The sequence below is a fragment of the Tasmannia lanceolata genome, unplaced genomic scaffold, assembly GCF_043159265.1.
Source record: "Tasmannia lanceolata isolate RefF3 unplaced genomic scaffold, GAP_Taslan_0.1 ptg000037l, whole genome shotgun sequence".
Taxonomy (NCBI): Eukaryota; Viridiplantae; Streptophyta; class Magnoliopsida; order Canellales; family Winteraceae; genus Tasmannia; species Tasmannia lanceolata.
Window position 1 is genome coordinate 3564776 of NW_027518714.1, and position 16670 is coordinate 3581445.

General features: G+C 39.1%; 1 protein-coding gene and 1 pseudogene across 4 annotated transcripts; both read left to right on the forward strand.

Moving 5' to 3' along the window:
• LOC143861933 (jasmonoyl--L-amino acid synthetase JAR4-like) lies at positions 1 to 5339 on the forward strand (annotated as a pseudogene). Its single transcript, XR_013240077.1, has 4 exons — positions 1 to 294; positions 379 to 480; positions 975 to 1811; positions 4273 to 5339. The product of XR_013240077.1 is annotated as a jasmonoyl--L-amino acid synthetase JAR4-like (transcript).
• A 1208-nt stretch (positions 5340 to 6547) lies between these two features.
• GLA1 (Folylpolyglutamate synthetase family protein) lies at positions 6548 to 16612 on the forward strand. 3 transcript variants are annotated; one of them, XM_077372081.1, is made up of 12 exons: positions 6548 to 6909; positions 8997 to 9103; positions 9238 to 9996; positions 10126 to 10206; positions 10508 to 10658; positions 13540 to 13602; positions 13821 to 13982; positions 14702 to 14893; positions 15075 to 15174; positions 15501 to 15632; positions 15717 to 15848; positions 16010 to 16612. In XM_077372081.1, exons 3-12 carry the CDS (start codon positions 9971 to 9973, stop codon positions 16357 to 16359), a joined length of 1389 nt encoding a protein of 462 aa, XP_077228196.1. In that variant the 5' UTR covers positions 6548 to 6909; positions 8997 to 9103; positions 9238 to 9970; the 3' UTR covers positions 16360 to 16612. The 3 variants fall into 3 exon arrangements, with proteins under 3 accessions (XP_077228196.1, XP_077228195.1, XP_077228197.1); XM_077372082.1 differs by having other exon boundaries at positions 6882 to 6909; positions 9006 to 9103; XM_077372080.1 differs by lacking the exons at positions 9238 to 9996; positions 10126 to 10206 and having other exon boundaries at positions 9006 to 9103.
• The last annotated feature ends 58 nt before the right edge of the window (positions 16613 to 16670 follow it).

Consider the following 16670-nt stretch of genomic DNA (forward strand, 5'->3'; position numbering starts at 1 on the left):
ATGGTGTCAGAGAACATTGAGAAATTCGATCGAGAGAGTGTGATAGAGGAATTCGAATCAATAACAAAGGAGGCAGGGAGAGTCCAGAAAGAGACTCTTCGGAAGATTTTGGAAGAAACAGCAAGCAGAGTATTTGCAGAGATTGGGCCTCAGGGGAAGAACCGACATTGAGAGCTTCAAAACATGTGTTCCATTTGTTACTCATAAGGATTTAGAACCATATATTCATAGGATTGCAGATGGAGAAACTAAGCCCATTCTCACGGGAAAAAGAATTACCACAATATCATTAAGGTGACGTTTTTTATAATTGTTCATTATTTTCTTGCGATTATTTTGAATGATCTAAAAACTCTTTGGAATTTATGTTTCTTGCAGTTCTGGTACGACACAGGGAAAGCCAAAGCTTGTCCCATTCAACGAGGAATTGGTGAAGTCCACAATGCAGATATTCCAGACATCCTATGCCTTCAGAAGCAGGTACAAGCCCTTCCTTTTCAAAGCTGTTTCTATTTTAGCTCATTACATTAAGAACCATCATGCTAATCTGTTCTATTTCATGCTTAGATTGGAGTTCCAAGTCGGTTCTTTTATGATTCAAGATTTAATGGTTTAAGTGAATCTACCCCCTCCGGATTTATTTCTTTTTGGTTTTGATACTCACAGATCACATTACTTCCCAGATGCATATTATATCAAACGATATATGAATTTTACTATGCACACCTCATTAAAGTAACTAGCAATGTGTAATCTCTTTCTTCAAACGTACTTACCCAGAGGTTCTGAATCTTACCTATGCCTATGGATTTCTAATTTTCTTCTCTTATGAATTTTAAGCTCATATTTTTTTTTTGATGACGTAGGATGTCCCCACCCCCTTCGGGAGTAGGACTAGTCCCTACGGATACACGCAATGACCCACTCACCACGTAATTTTAAGGTGATATTCTGTTGACAAATTGTCTCTGCAGAGAATTCCCTATCGAAAATGGAAAAGCCCTGCAATTCATCTACAGCAGCAAGCAGTTCAAAACAAAAGGGGGTCTAACGGCTAACACTGCTACAACACATGTATACCTCAGCAAAGAGTTCAAGAACACAATGAAGGAGATCCAGTCGCAATGTTGTAGCCCCGATGAAGTCATATTTGGCCCTGACTTCAACCAGTCCTTATACTGTCACCTCTTATGCGGACTAATATACAGGGATGAAGTTCAATTGATATCATCAACGTTTGCCTACAGCATTGGTCATGCATTCCGAACATTTGAACATGTTTGGGAAGAACTCTGTACTGATATCAAAGACGGGGTTCTCACTAGCAGAGTCACTGTTCCATCCATCAGGGCAGCTATTTCTAAACTCCTCAAACCGAACCCGGAACTTGCAGATTCTATATATAAGAAATGTCATGGGCAGAGTAACTGGTGTGGAGTAATCCTAGGGCTTTGGCCTAACGCCAAATATGTTTATGGTATTATGACGGGGTCGATGGAACCATATCTGAAGAAATTAAGACACTATGCAGGAAGCTTACCACTGCTGTGTGCTGATTAACAGTGCTGATTGTGGGTCATCTGAAGGATATATTGGTGCAAATGTTAACCCACGATTGCCTCCAGAGTCGGTGACTTTTGCAGTGCTTCCTGATATTGCATACTTTGAATTTATTCCTATCAGAGAGAAGCTTGAGGAGCAGGAACTTGTGAAGAGTTTGTCTACTATCGTTTATACAGAGTCTGAGCCAGTCAGTCTGACGGAAGTGAAGGTGGGGGAAGAGTATGAAATCATCATCACCAATTTTGCAGGTATAAAGTTTTCCTGTAGTTAAAGTATTTCCTTGAGAACTTGGACTCCTGCAGACATCCTTGCCATGATTTTATTTTCCTAATTTATATTTATAACGTGATTTCATAAATCAAACCCTTGATATGACTTCACCAAGCCTCTAAGTAATGATATAGTTTTGCCAGTGTTTAAAAGCTCCACGAGTCGAATCGATTCTGTTTTACCTTGGCTAAGTTGTAGTTCTAGTCTGAGTTTGGCACCTTTGACTCGCCCGAGTTAATGAAAAATTGGCTGCGTCAATCATTGGCTCACCTGAGTCAATTCTATTTTAGCTTTGCCGAGTTCTCTTACAGTCTGAGTAAACACTGAGTTTCCAAACTTTTTTCAGGATTGACTGACTCCCAACGACAATAATAGCATCCTTCCTATTCTACAGAGAAGTGGTCTTCCCTCTTTTATTTTCAATAGTTTGTCTCTTGTCCTGGTTTAGAGCTAGTCAAAAGCTTCCATTTTATTTGTTATTAACTATTGACTAGAAGCTTAAAAAAATGCCGATAGTTCTCTCTCTCTCTCTCTTTCCTCTTGTTGTCAATTCAGTTTCTCAGTTTCTTAGGTGCATGCCTGAGTTTCAAAGCCTTGGTCGATAAAAAAAATTTTATGCTCTTCACATGGTATGCATTATCTTTCTTAAAGAAAGAAATTTCAGTTATTTTTCCTTCTCTTTCATTCAGCTTTCTGACTTGGTTCCTTTAGCTGCCAAAACCGTATACGTCCTTGGAATTTAAAATAGATGGAAAATGAAAGATTCAGTTGTATTTAAAGGAAAGTATTAATTTACTCGAGTTTCAAGAAGAAAATAACTGCCCCATGTCCTTCATGAATTACTCAAATAGCCTATGAAAAATGAAATTTGGCGGTTAAGAGAGAAGTAGTGGGAAAGCTGAACTTCTTTTGAAAGCTATTGTCATCATCATTCATATGAATCTAGTAAAATGGTTTCGCCCTTTCCTATACTCTAATATATCCTCACTTTAATCTAGTAGAAACTTGTGCTGAGGTCCAAATCTTAAAGTATCTTTCCGTCTCCACTTATAAATTCATTTTTTTTACGTGTAGGTGGAATATCCACATAAATAAAATTATAAGCTTCTTCACCAATGAAACCTACTGATGTCTTAATACTGTACCAAACAAGTTGCATCGGGTTTTGGTCTGGCCTGCTTATTTTTATGAAAGATAACCAAAGTTTAGGTGAAATCCCACAAAGATGGGCGGCTGGTGGCCTCATATATTAACTCTTTGGGAGAATTACCTCAGGGAGATTGCATTGTAGATAATGAATGGTATAATTACTTCTTAATTCAACAGCCCAGACAGGGTTTCCCATTTTATGATTCCTTCCTACATTTATGCATTAGCGTTTGGCCTGCTTAAAGTGTTTGGCCATCCAGTGATTATGGCCTAATCGCTGCAGTATTACGTGTGTCAGTGTGACATAAGCAATGACCTAATCCCTTTTCATTGTGACATAAGCAATGACCTAATCCCTTGACATAGCCTTCTAAGCTTGAAAATTGGAAATAACTTCATAATTGTTTTTTCGGGTTTTACCTGAGTTCATGGTGATTCCGACCATGTCTGATCACCGTTTCCGGTTGCTTTGAGCTTCAAAGTACTTCAGGAATCCCCTCTAGCCTTCTCCTCTCTTCATGCAATTGGAGATGGATTCCCTCGAATTCCTCTGCTGCTTTTCATGTGGATTGAAGCAGGGACCTAAAGGTTCCCTTTATAAGCCTCATATGAAGAGACTTCCATCACGTCTCTCCACCCCAAAAAATGTGTCTCTTACATTTCTACGACCAAAATATCGCATGCAAGAATACATAAATACATCATGCAAGAAAACAAACAAATGAACATGGGTTCGAACTCTGTGCCTGACTGGTTTTGTTTATTTTGGAAAAAGCCTTTTGATGACATTTTCATTTTTTTTTGTGAATGCTCTAACTACCTCATGCATCTGATACTATAATATCTCTTGTATGTGTGTTCGTACTTCTTAGCCAATTTCCACCAAGTTTACTATCTGAGATGGGCTCTCAGAAATACTATAAATTTGAAAACTGACTTGAGCTTTATGAAATATTACACCCTTTTGTTTTTCTCAATATAAATGGAACTATCAAGTTTTTCTTCCGTATAGAATCACTTTCTTCTCAAGTGAGCATTTTGCTGCTGTTCTTGCTGGGAGAAGAACTACGGAAACCCCCATCCCATACATGACATTGAGTTGAATTTACATAGAATTCCAGCAAAATTTTCAAGAAATTGCCTATAACATGCTTTAAAGTTCTTCGATACAATTTATATTTATGACTTTCCACCTGAATAATCTTGCTATCATCCTGTGGATTATTACTTCATTGGTCTTTGAACTTTGTGTTTCATAGCATTTCACGCAACTAAATTAATGTTGCGCAGGGCGCAGCGGTGAGCCAGTTCAAGACACCCCGCTGTGTGGGAGCCTCACACAGCATGGTTTTGCAGATATTGTGTGCTTTGTTTAGGTTGCCATGCATGCTCCCCTGGTGGGCACAATAGAAAGGGAAAAAAAAATCATATCAGAAGCCTCTTTGTATGCATCTAAAATATATGCCAATGGTTTTAAAATATAATTATCTTGTGCAAATAATGATTAAAATAGTTATATGAATGATATGCTTAGGGAAATTCATGTGTATGCCCCCCATTGATGCTCCCCGTTGACTCGAGTTCGAATCCCCCGGGCTTAACCGATGCGCGTGGTTTACGGGTGATTGTGTGCATCCGTAGGGAAAAGTCCTGCGCTGAAAATTGAGGTGGGGATACCCTATTTCATAAAAAAATGTTTTGATATTTTCAATAACGTGTCTTAAATGTATTTAAGATAATGATGCTTTGGCGAAGGTAGACCATCAGTTGTAATATTTTTTATTCTTCTAATTCTTCTAGTCTCTAGTTGGGGTCTGCCTAACCCCTCATTACCTGCCAAAAAAAACTATTTAAGGAGCTGTCAAAATGTTAGTACAGTTCCTGAAAACTCTCAAAAGGCAATTTAAGAAGAAAAGACAAGCTGGGTCTTTACAGTTAATAACTGATATCATTTCTCTATACTTAATGGCTTCCAAAAAGGCCTTTTGGCTCATTTTGGGCCAGCTCCCCTTCATGGAAAGCAAACAGAATAAGGGCAGTGTGTGGTTTTATTATCTACTAATATATAGCAGAAGAGCTGTTTCACTGTCAGAAAGCCAATTAGAAAAAGAAAAGACAAGATGATTTAGTGCAATTATCAAAACTTGGTAGCGCCAATATCAATAGCCTTTAGTTATTTAAATTCTTCACAATTTTTCCATGGCTACATGAGTTCTTATACATTGCACCTGTGTGAAGCTCTCATGCAGCCAAAATAAGTATAGCAGAACCTACATGAATAGATGGATGATACAAGCCATGTTTTTTTGGTCCCGTGCCGAAAAGCGGGGGCTATACGATAATTCCAAGTTTCTAACTCTTCAGCTTGTGGCCCGGATTTTTAGATAGTACCGTCTAGAAATATGCCACAAATCTAAGGTTTAAAATCATCTTAAGGCTCCCATTTTTTGGGTATGGCCTATCTACGGTCGAGACCAAAGAACGAATGGGTTCGAACTATAGGTGACCGGATTGTCCTTCACTGTTCAGATTTTATAAGCATTCGTTTTAAAATTTTACCCGTATACAGATATTTCAACCCAGTATCACTAATGCTCTGTTTGGATGCTAGGTTTTTTTTGTTCCCAGGATTTATGTGGGTAAAGTTTTAGTGGTCACATCAGCTTTTTCTTGCTGACATCAGCAAAATCTTCTCTTGAAAATGATGTTCTCTCTTTCTCTCTCTACACTCTCTCTCCACTCATCATAATATCTTTCTCTAATTAATGTTTGTCCCCTCTTTTGTCTCCTACCTTTACCCACATAAATCCCAGGTAAAAAAAAAAACCCGGCATCCAAACAGAGCATAAGGTGTAATCAACGGCTAGGATTACACAACCGTGATTGGACTTAAGATCAGCAGATATGATCGCCATAGAGAGGGCGAATATGTCAGGTGCGCCTAGCGATATATTCACCCTCTTTTCTCCCCCTTGCACCGCCTCTACTCTCTAGTGTATTTTGAGTCTTTGACTACTCTTTTTACTAGGGTGCAACTCGGGTTGGGTTGGGTCTAATTTTTTACAGGAAAACCCGAGATTCATAAATCTGACCCTACCCAAGATAGTTTCTCGGGTCAGGTCGGAATGGGTTTTCATTTTTTACTGTAGGATAGTGACTAATTTTAAAAATCGTAGAAAAAAACAAATTTTCACACCAAAAATTTCTAAATTTATGTCACCAAGTGTATAACTTTAAGAAGGACATTATATTTTCACATGGCAGATATGATCACCTCAATCAAAACAATTGTATCAATATATTGGAAAATAATTTTCTATGTTATTCAAGAAATATTTAAGAAAGTGACAGTGCACACATATGAGTCGGGTCGGGTTTCTGGTTTTTTTTCTTTAAACCCGGCCCTAACCAAGATTGAGTCGGGTTTTAAACCCGACCCCTGTTATTGCCGGGTCGGGTCAATTCACCCGAGACCCGACCCAAGTTACAGACCTACTTTTTACACTGGGTGGCCCAAGAAAGAAAAGGGGGGAGAATATATCATTTCGCCAAAATAGCCCCGCGTTTTGTAGCAAGTGTTGTAGGAAATACAAACTTGCAAAGAAACCCGATATAGGAACCGCGGTACAAGTACAACATCGATTCTGAATGCAATCCTTTTCCTTTCTCCGTCAATGGAGAAACATGACGAGAGGAATTGCGAGAAGAGGAACCCTAATCTCTCCAGCTAGGGTTCCAAAATTAGGGTTCTCGACCGATTCAGATGATCCGAAACTGAAGGATTTGTTAGATTATTTAGAGAATCTCAAGAACTACGAGAGATCCGGTGTGCCCAAAGGCGCTGGAACGGATTCCGATGACGGTTTCGATTTGGGGAGAATGAGGCGATTGATGGATCGCCTTGGAAACCCTCAGGAAAAATTCAAGGTATGAATTTAATTCAATTCTCTCTCTCTCTCTCTCTCTCTCTCTCTCTCTCTCTCTCTCTCTCTCAGTTTTTATTTTTATCCTTTTTTTTTTTAATTCAATTATTTTCTTGTGTTTTTGTAAAAGATTTTTCTTTGATTATTTGATACTTTGTGAGTTTTGGAAGAGGGGAGATGAGATGTTAGGGTTCCCAATTTGAGTAGAATTTTACAACTTTTGAGTATCTTCTTAGGGGCCGTTTGGATACGCAGATTTTAGAATCCAGGTTTTTAGTTTGAAAACAGTGTAAATGAGGGTTCATGATCAAGCAGCTGTATGCTGTCCTGACACCGTTTCTAGGAATTTATGTGAGAAATTCAGGTTTTTAAAATCTCTCCTGCATTCTGAGATTTCTAAAATCTGGAAATATTGGAGGATCTGCTACTCTCTTGCTGACAGAAAGAAGGGCGAGAAGTCAAAAAACGAGTAAAAAATGACGGCTGGTTCGCTTCTTCTCTTGTCTCTTAGCTACAATTTGAAGAAATCCCGGATTCTAAAATCCGCGTATCCAAATGGCCCCTTAATATCTGATCAAAACCCCATCCTTTTCACGGTTTGGTGTGACTCGTCCTGAGTGTCAGGCTAACTTGGTAGGGGCAGGTCGCATGAATTGGGTTCGAATTAGCATTTTGGCAAATTAGTACTTACTACCTATCAAGAGAAATGCTATTTCCACAAACCAACTTTCCAAGCGCTTTAACACTCTCCCATGGTTGGGTGCATTCTGATTGTTTGTTGTGGGCTCCACTGCTTGCACCATTCATATTAGAGTGCACTCTAACAATCAAAATAGGTTGGCTTTGTCGTAGTAGGCGTTTACATAATTTTGCGAGATGGGAAGGTAGCATGGAAGTTGCAATTCAGTAGGAACTTCTTCAATTGAGAGCTCGACACAGTGGGCACTTTTATGGTGATATTGGACTCCATTTCCATTAGGATACAAGGATAATGTGAGGACAGTCGGTTTGAACTTGGAATTTTTTATGGGAAGTTCTCAGTTCCATATTTCTAATTGTCAGCTTGTTTCATTGTCCACCCCTTCATCAGCTAGGAGGGTGTGGAAGTCTCCACCACCTTATCGTCTTTGTGCCTTTTTATTGGACCTTTTGTCTGGATATGATTCTTATGATCGACCATCTACATTTCAGAAGAGGGTTATCATCAATATATGCAGCATGTGCTGTGCATCTTTGGATTCTGTTGACCATCTTTTCATCCATTGTACCTTTGCCAGGGCAATTTGGTCCTTAGGGTCTTTTCTGTGTGGGTTGGGTTCTTCTGAAACATATCATGGATTTTTCGAGGGCTGGGCTTTTATCCAATGGCTAACCAAAGGGAGACTGCTTTCGAGGCTCTCTATTTTAGCGGTATTGTGGTTAATTTGGAAGGATAGGAATCAGAGAATCTTCATGGGTCCATCAGAGGTGTGTGTTGTATTCATCTACTATAGATCTTTTCCTTTGTAGTTCATCAAGTGGTTCATCGGGCAGCAGTTCTTCCGGATTTCATGGGCATTTTGAAATTTTCCGTTCTCTTTTCACTAAATGCTATCTGATTCGCAAGGTTCAGATTGACCAGTCAGTGCCCAAATGGTCCCCCCTTCCTTAGGGTTTGTAAAGCTAAAATTTCAGTTGAACTTATCAACACCCGTTTTTGGCTCCTTTTCATTCAGTTTGTTTTGAATCTATTAGTTTGGCCTTTTTTTTTTTAAGGTTCGGGTATTTGGTCAAGGGTCAAGGTCAACTGGGGGTACAACTCGGGTCGATTTTTGAGAATTCAGGTTGAGCTTTTACCTTAAAATCTGGTTGGGTTCGGGTTGATTCCAATTCAATTTTTGCAAAAGCTCAACCCCACGCGAGCCAAGTTGCACCCACAGGGTCTACTTTCAATTTTGCATGATATTTCGTATCTATCTATCTGTCTGTCTGTCTCTAGGTCTATTTATTTATCTATATATTTACAGGAGAGAGAGAGATAGAGAGAGAGAGAGAGAGAGAGGGTGTGATTTCATTTATTTGAATATAATCATGACCTCACTGTTCTGACAGTATTTATAGGCTGTGCACATTGCTGGCACTAAGGGAAAAGGATCGACTGCGGCGTTCCTGTCCAATATTTTGCTGAAAGAAGGGTATTCTGTTGGTTGTTACACTAGGTATAATCTGATTACTATTTATATATGAGCTACCTTTTGTTACATCCTTAATGTTTTTGCTTTCTGTTTATTTCTTGAGAAGATGATCCTAATGTTGTTTTTCAATGGTAATGCTTTGTTTGTAAACGGCATAGCCCAACAACCGAGATAGTCAGGAACAATCCAAATAAAGAGGAAAAACGAAGCACAAAATTACATCAAAGAGGGAGATAATCAAATGTCTCTAATGCTGACCTAGTTGCCCCCGAACGAGCCAAATGATCGGCTTCACTATTAGCCAAGCACCAAACATGCTGAAACAACATGCAGTGTCCCTTAACCCTATCCAACACCTCCTTGACAGTGTCAACAATCTCCAAGGGTAGCTAGTCTTCTAATTCATCCAATGAATAACGTTGAGTCACCTTCTACTCTAAGGAAATTAAGGAGGTCATGGCCTATGAATTGAATTTCGATCAACGAATCTTGAACTTCCACCTCATCGGATTATATCGTCAATTGGACCAGACAAGGCCACCGAACCTCACTCTCAGCATTGTGAAGAAGGCGCGCAATGCAAATAGGGCCTGGATTCCCTATGATAGAACCATCAAATTTCAGCTTAAAGAACCCAGAGGAGAGAGAGAGAGAGAGAACCATCGTTGCGGCAGGGAAAAAAGGAAGGGATATACTTGTTTATCTGTGGATCCTTGAGAGCTTCTTGGCAGATGCTTTATACAGGTTGACATGAATAAGTTTCCATGGATTAAACTTGGGTTGCATGAGTAAACGGGAAAAGGACACTTTTCTGCCATGGTCCTTGATAGCTTCTCCACAGATGCTATATGTGGAAAATCAACATGAATATGTTTTCTGGATTAATTTCATATGGATACTTTCTTTGGTTTGGTAAGGTAAATGCATCAGCAACTTTGATTGTCTTGCTCCTTGTATAGAACTCAAGGGTTTCTTAGTTCTAGTCAGTAGTTTATGTAATTGAATTAGCAAATACACTTGAAAGAGGTATGTCTTTTGCAATGCAGTGGCTTGGAGTTATTATCTGCATCAGTTCAAAATACATCTAATGCCTCATATCTTTATTGGGTGCTTCTGTCGATTATCTGGTATTTCTTGCATTATTCTTTTTGCTTTCACAATTTCATGTAATAATCATATTGTGTTTATGTTACATTGCCATCTACTCTATCAGTTTTTATGTTTGATCTGTGGGTTCAAGTGCTTCTCAATTTAGAATGTTTTGAAATTAATATTTCTAGAGCTACCAATTCTCTCAAAAATTCTACTTAAAGTTTTGCATAGTTCCAATCCATGATTTAGTGGTTGATAAGTGACATCAATTCTCTTCTATATGATTTGTTATTTCATGTTTGATTCAAATTCACTGGTTTTATTTCCTGTATGCAGTCCTCATCTTTTGACTATCAGAGAACGAATTTCCTTGGGGAAAAAAGGAGATCCTGTATCAGCTGAAGCATTGAATCATCTTTTCCATCGCGTTAAGAGAATTATTGACACGTCAATTGAGTTGGAAAATGGATCTCTCAGCCATTTTGAGGTATTGACTTTGAACAAAAAACTTGATTTAGGATCAATATGCGAGAAGAATTTAATTAAAAAAAATTGTAGGTTCTGTACATAGAGCAAACTGGTTGTGGGTAATAATCTATGCCAATGACTTGGGTTCCGACTTGACAGGGTTTAAAAGATTTATTTAAAGTAAATCCCATCTTCTAGTAAAACCCATCTTCGTCAGGACAGCTTTACTCATACAATCCGATTTCATTTCTTGTAAGCACACTACTTCAGGTCTATATTTTTTTTGCCAATTGCTTAATATTGAGCTTTTTCTCAAGGGAGCCCAACCCTCTTACATTCCAACTCAGAATCTTCATAGCTGCAAGGATCTCGACTTATTCCCCTTCGTCTGGTTGATCACTCCAAATCTCCCTCTTCCTCTACCTTTGGACTTGCTATAAGAAGAGCCTTCATAATTAACTGACGATTGAAGCCGAACCATCTCTCTTAACGTTCTTTTTTTATTTTCAGATCTGTCTACCTCTGGACCTCTCATTGGCTTATCTTTTATCTCTGCCCTGAGAAACAATCTTCGAAGGTCATCCTCAAAACCTGTGAGATGCAGCCCCAAGGGCGTACTGGTTTCTATTGTATGGTTTACCATCAACTAAGTCAATTCGATGTCCTGGTTTGCCCTTCACAATTGAGGCTCTCGCCCTCTTCCCCAGTGACAATAGCATTTTGGATCTGAACACCTAATTCCTCATCCAATGGTTCAATCCTATTCTCCAACCTACAGGCCTCTGATGCTCTTTGATCTAACAGTTTCCAACTCCCATTCTTGTTTTCTCCATAGGTCAGCAAACTCAGACTGAGAGAATTTGAATCTCTATGACTTTTAACTGGATAGATCACCACCTCTTCCCTGCCATCGATCTCCAGTTCCGGTTCCGGTAACACAGCTCCCTCAAGGTCCGAAACAATTTTCTCTTCGGGTCCGTCCACAAAAGGCCTGAGATTCCTCTTTTCTGCAGAAAGAAGTCGCCTGGCCCAAACTCCATAATCGCCTCGCTATCGAATACACTGTCCTGGCCAGGACCAGTCATACAAACAGTCAAAGATACGTTACTCGTATTATTATCTTCATGAAACCTACTCATCTGGATGCCTCCTGCGCTTTTATTTTCTATTGATAAATTCAATATAAAAGCCGGTCTAGCTGACTCCCTCGCATGACTGTCCGGGGCAGAAATAGTGAGTGGTGCCAAAATTTGATTTTGAATTTCGAATTTGTAATTTGATTTCCCATAAAAGAAGGTGACATTAAAGGGAGTCCAGTTGGCTCCATTACGTCTCCAACATTAGCCAGCGCTGCCATGTTATTTTGAAATTTGAAATTAGAATTAGAATTTTGACATTCCAGCATCCGATATTCCGATGCACCCCCTCTGAATAGATGCCACATGGTGAAATCCCTGCCCTCCGAAGAAATTCTTCTTCAACCTCCGTTCTATACTCAGGACCGCCCTGAACCATGCAGCCAGAGAGATTGAAACCGTTGTTCAGGTTTACACCGGGAACAGCCATGTGGGTTGTTCCACCATATGGCCAGTATTTCTCGACGACAATTCCAGGTCCAGACTATAAGGTTCTCTCCGAGCTATCACCCAATATCTTTCAGAATCCAAATTCATTGGGATTACAAGGGTTTTTGGACTGTGTTGAGCCACATTTCTCACATCCACTACCATTTTTACAAGACTGATCTAGAATTCCATGCTTCCAATTTACTCTCCAATCGTCCTAAAATTCCTCTCACACCAGGTGGTATTCCACCTATCTCCCACCACCTAGGCAGAAACCAACTCGACCTCTGCTTGATCCATCTTTCCATCTCGGCGAATGGACAGCCTAGCTTTGACCGCCAAATCCGACTTAGGTTCTTTGGATTCAGAGAACCTTGGGGAACTATGATTACTTCCCATGTGCTATTGGTTAGATGGGAAAACTCCTTTCTTATTCACACGCCAACCATCTCTCAAGAACGGTCAAGTGTTCCCGAGTCCCGAGCACTACTCGGCCAACTTCCCCCACACCTCGATTAGCCTCTAGAATAGGGCGAAGATCGATTGGTCTCAAGCTATCCACGCTGACCTGGTTCCTCAGGACCTCCAGTCCAATGATTTCTCCCTCTTTCGTCAAAGCTTCTTGATCCGCAGGCACTTCAACAGGAGGAGCTGCTATCAACCTCCCTTGAGCAGCAGGCACTTCTACTTACTGGAGGGACTACTGCTGGCCTCCCTTTTGGTTGAAGGGTTTGATCCTTGGACAACCATTCTTTTCCACACCTCCAACAAGCTATTCTTCTTTTTAAGTTTAAATATCTACACCAAAGACATTTCCAATATCCCAAATTTCTCCTCCTCTGCATGTTTGCTCTCTCGTACCTCTCTGCCTCCTTGCTTTGCACTACATCACACCTGGGATCACCTCTTTCACCAGTCTTTCCTCTTCCATTTCAACGGGCTGATTCATCTATATCTGTGATTTGATACCCACAATATTGCTTCAAACTCATGTTCTTCTTCTTCTTCGTCTTCTTCTTCTTCTTCTTCTTCTTCTTCTTCTTCTTCTTCTTCTTCTTCTTCTTCTCTCTCTCTCTCTCTCTCTCTCTCTCTCTCTCTCTCTCTCTGTTTTCTTTACATATATTGATTTGAGATTGGATATAACAGACTTGGTTGGTCTATTTTCATTGTGCAATCTACCAGTTGATATGTTAGCCCAGGATTTTCTCTATCATTGCGATTGTTTCTATTTTGCTTGGGCATTTGCTTGTTTTCTGCTTCTTTGTATATTTCTTTTCACAGTATGCAACCTTTTACTTTGGATTCCGTCAGCAATTACACACAGTGAATTTTCAGGTTCTCACTGCCCTGGCATTTGCCCTATTTGCTCAAGAGAATGTTGATATTGCAGTTGTTGAGGTGCGTACATGTTTTGCTGCTTTACTTCTTAGTTCCTATGGAACAACAATGTTTCTTTTCACTGTGTTCATCGGCAGATGACCCTTTGCTAAGTAATATTACTTTTTTGTATATTTAGTATTTGGATCTAATTCATGATTTCTTTTGAAAATTAACTATTGGATCAATATTGCTGGTTACGATACTTGAACTGAGATGGCCTATTTTCTGGGTGACAGGCTGGCCTGGGGGGAGCACGAGATGCGACAAATGTCTTGCGTAGTAGTGGACTTGCTGCCGCAGTAATAACAACAATAGGTGAGGAACATTTGGCTGCACTTGGAGGTTCCCTAGAAGGCATTGCAATGGCAAAGTCGGGAATCATCAAACGCGGGCGCCCAGTTACGTACTTTCTTCTTATTTTGTTTGCATATTATGGAAATTGCATCTCTTTCAGGGTATCTACTGAAGAGTAAACGCTGTAGACGAATTGCATAACTTTGAAGTTTGCAACTTTGAGTCACTATTTAATCCAGGATAGTATGGTATTGGTTCCATGCCAAACCCTCACCCCTTTATGTGCTGATGTGTACCTTAAGCAACAGATGCCAAGCTACCCTCTATGATGTATTTGAACAAATTTAGGACATGAAAGTGAGGAAAACTCTTGCAAATTTAACAAATGCTTATTCGATTTATGTTTCCATAGTGACTACGTTGGGGTTTAAATGCTTATTTATGCCAGAAATTTATGATTTTTCCCATGGCCAAGTGTTTGGGGTTCGATTGATTATTGTCTGCCATTTCTGGAATTTTTTTTGAGGAACTTTGTGCTGTTCATTTGTATTTTTCCCCTTCAAACAATTCTAACCCTTCAATAAGTGCCTGCAAATGGATTATTAATAAAAATAAAAGCCAGGAGTTCACATTCGAAATCTCTGTTGATCGGAGGGTTAAGAACTTATGATTCTCTTGAAACTTTTGGGCCCAATACATGTTTTTATATTCCTACATTTCATTCTTCATGGTGATCACAATTAAGTCTACAACATTGGTTTCGTTCTTTTCTTTTTATGTGGTAATCTTTATCTTGACCCTTTTAGCTGCTTGAACCATTCAGTTGGTGATGGGTGGTCCCTTCAAAACAAACATCGAGTGGATTCTCCATCAAAAAGCATCATTAATGAGTTCGCCTGTAGTATCAGCTTGTGATCCTGGAATTCAAACTATTCTAAACGGCTTTGAGAGAAAAACTGACATTCCTTACCAATCTTGTGATATACTCATTCAAGTTGAGAAGGACTTGCAGCTGGTATGCACTTGGGACATTTTTTATCTGATAGCTAATAATTCTTTTTTTTTTGTGAGGATGAAAACACTTCACTATTTGATAAAATGGGGCCTCGATATGCTATGGACACAAATGTGTACTTCTCTTGAAGTTGTTGCTTTATATTTTATGCATCTAAGAAATTATTCATTAATGTATGCAGTTTATCAAATTATATGATGTGAGATTGAGGATGCTTGGATATCACCAGCTTCAAAATGCTGTTACTGCCACTTGTGCAGCACTCTGTCTCCGTAACCAAGGTGAGGTAATTTATATTTCCATCTAGTTTCACATTTATGTCCTTTTGTGTTTGAAGTACTTCAAGGGTAAACAATTTTTTTCCAGTTACTATAATAAATCTATCCATATTCATCAAACTAACTTTTTTCTTTCAGTCATATTTTTTCCTTTTCAGAAGTCTTGCGTGCAGATGTTTTTCTGCATGTTATAATTAGCAAACAAATGTAACTAGAATTGATAAACTAGTTAGTTCTGAGTTTTACATTTATATTTATTTTCTCGGTTATCAGTAACATCTATTTAGATTATTTCATCATTCTCTCCTGTTGCATTCCTGAAAATGTAGGGTGGAAAGTATCGGATGAATCCATTCGCGCTGGTTTGGAGCATACATATTTGCTTGGAAGATGCCAATTTCTAACAAGAGAGGAAATTGAAATGATTGGGCTCTCTGGAATATCAATATTGATTGATGGAGGTCTTCTCTTGAACCATTCACCTGCATTGGTTTGTTTATTTTTGATCATCTGATCTTTCATTTACATCCTTAAACAATTGCCAGCCCACACAGAAGCATCTGCTAAAGGTTTATCGGACACAATTAGGATGACATATCCAGATGCACCTTGGGCTCTGGTGGTAGCAATGGCAAGTGACAAAGATCATTTAGCATTTGCAAGACAACTACTTTCAGGTATGCCCTTCCTTTTGTAATCCATATTGTAATTTTTCCGGTTTAGATGCTTAGCTTTAAGCGGTGAAAACACTTTCCTCTCCCAGCTTGGGGTGGGGATACCTAGCCATAAAAAAAACTATGGAGAACTCACTAAATTGTGGTATTTCAAACTACTTCAGGAAGACTCCCAAAGGTCGTGTTGCTTACAGAAGTGAGCATTGGTGGAGGTAAATCTCGTATGACTTCAGCTTCATCATTAAAGGATGCTTGGATCCAAGCTGTTATGGATTTGGGTATCAAATTTTGTGACATTGGGATGGGAGGACTCGAGAATCAATCGGGTTTCTCTAATGGATTATCAGAATACGGGCCGGACTTAATTATTGGCTGCCAAGTGGGATCAGTTGAGGATTCCATGAAAATTGCGAGTCAATTGCTCGCTGCTAGTACGGAAAATCAATCGGGTCTAATTGTTGTCACTGGCTCGCTTCATATTATTTCATCGGTATTAGCATCTCTGCGGAGGTAATTTGTTTCCACTGCTAATCCACAACAAACATAATTTATTTAACCCGCTATGTTCTCAGTTCTTTAGTAGTTGTGATTAGCCTTGTATGAAAGGCAAATTACCAAAAAAATATGTAGAGATAAAAGAAGCAATAAACTAGAACATGACCAACATGGTCGTGTAGAGTTAAAAGAAATTATTGTGAAAAAAAATGCAGGGAACAAAGTTGCATGAATTTGAATTTATGATATAACCTGAAAATTTGAGTTTTGTATTTCCATGTATTTCAATAGCTTCAAAAATCTGTGCATACAACTTCATATAAATAATCT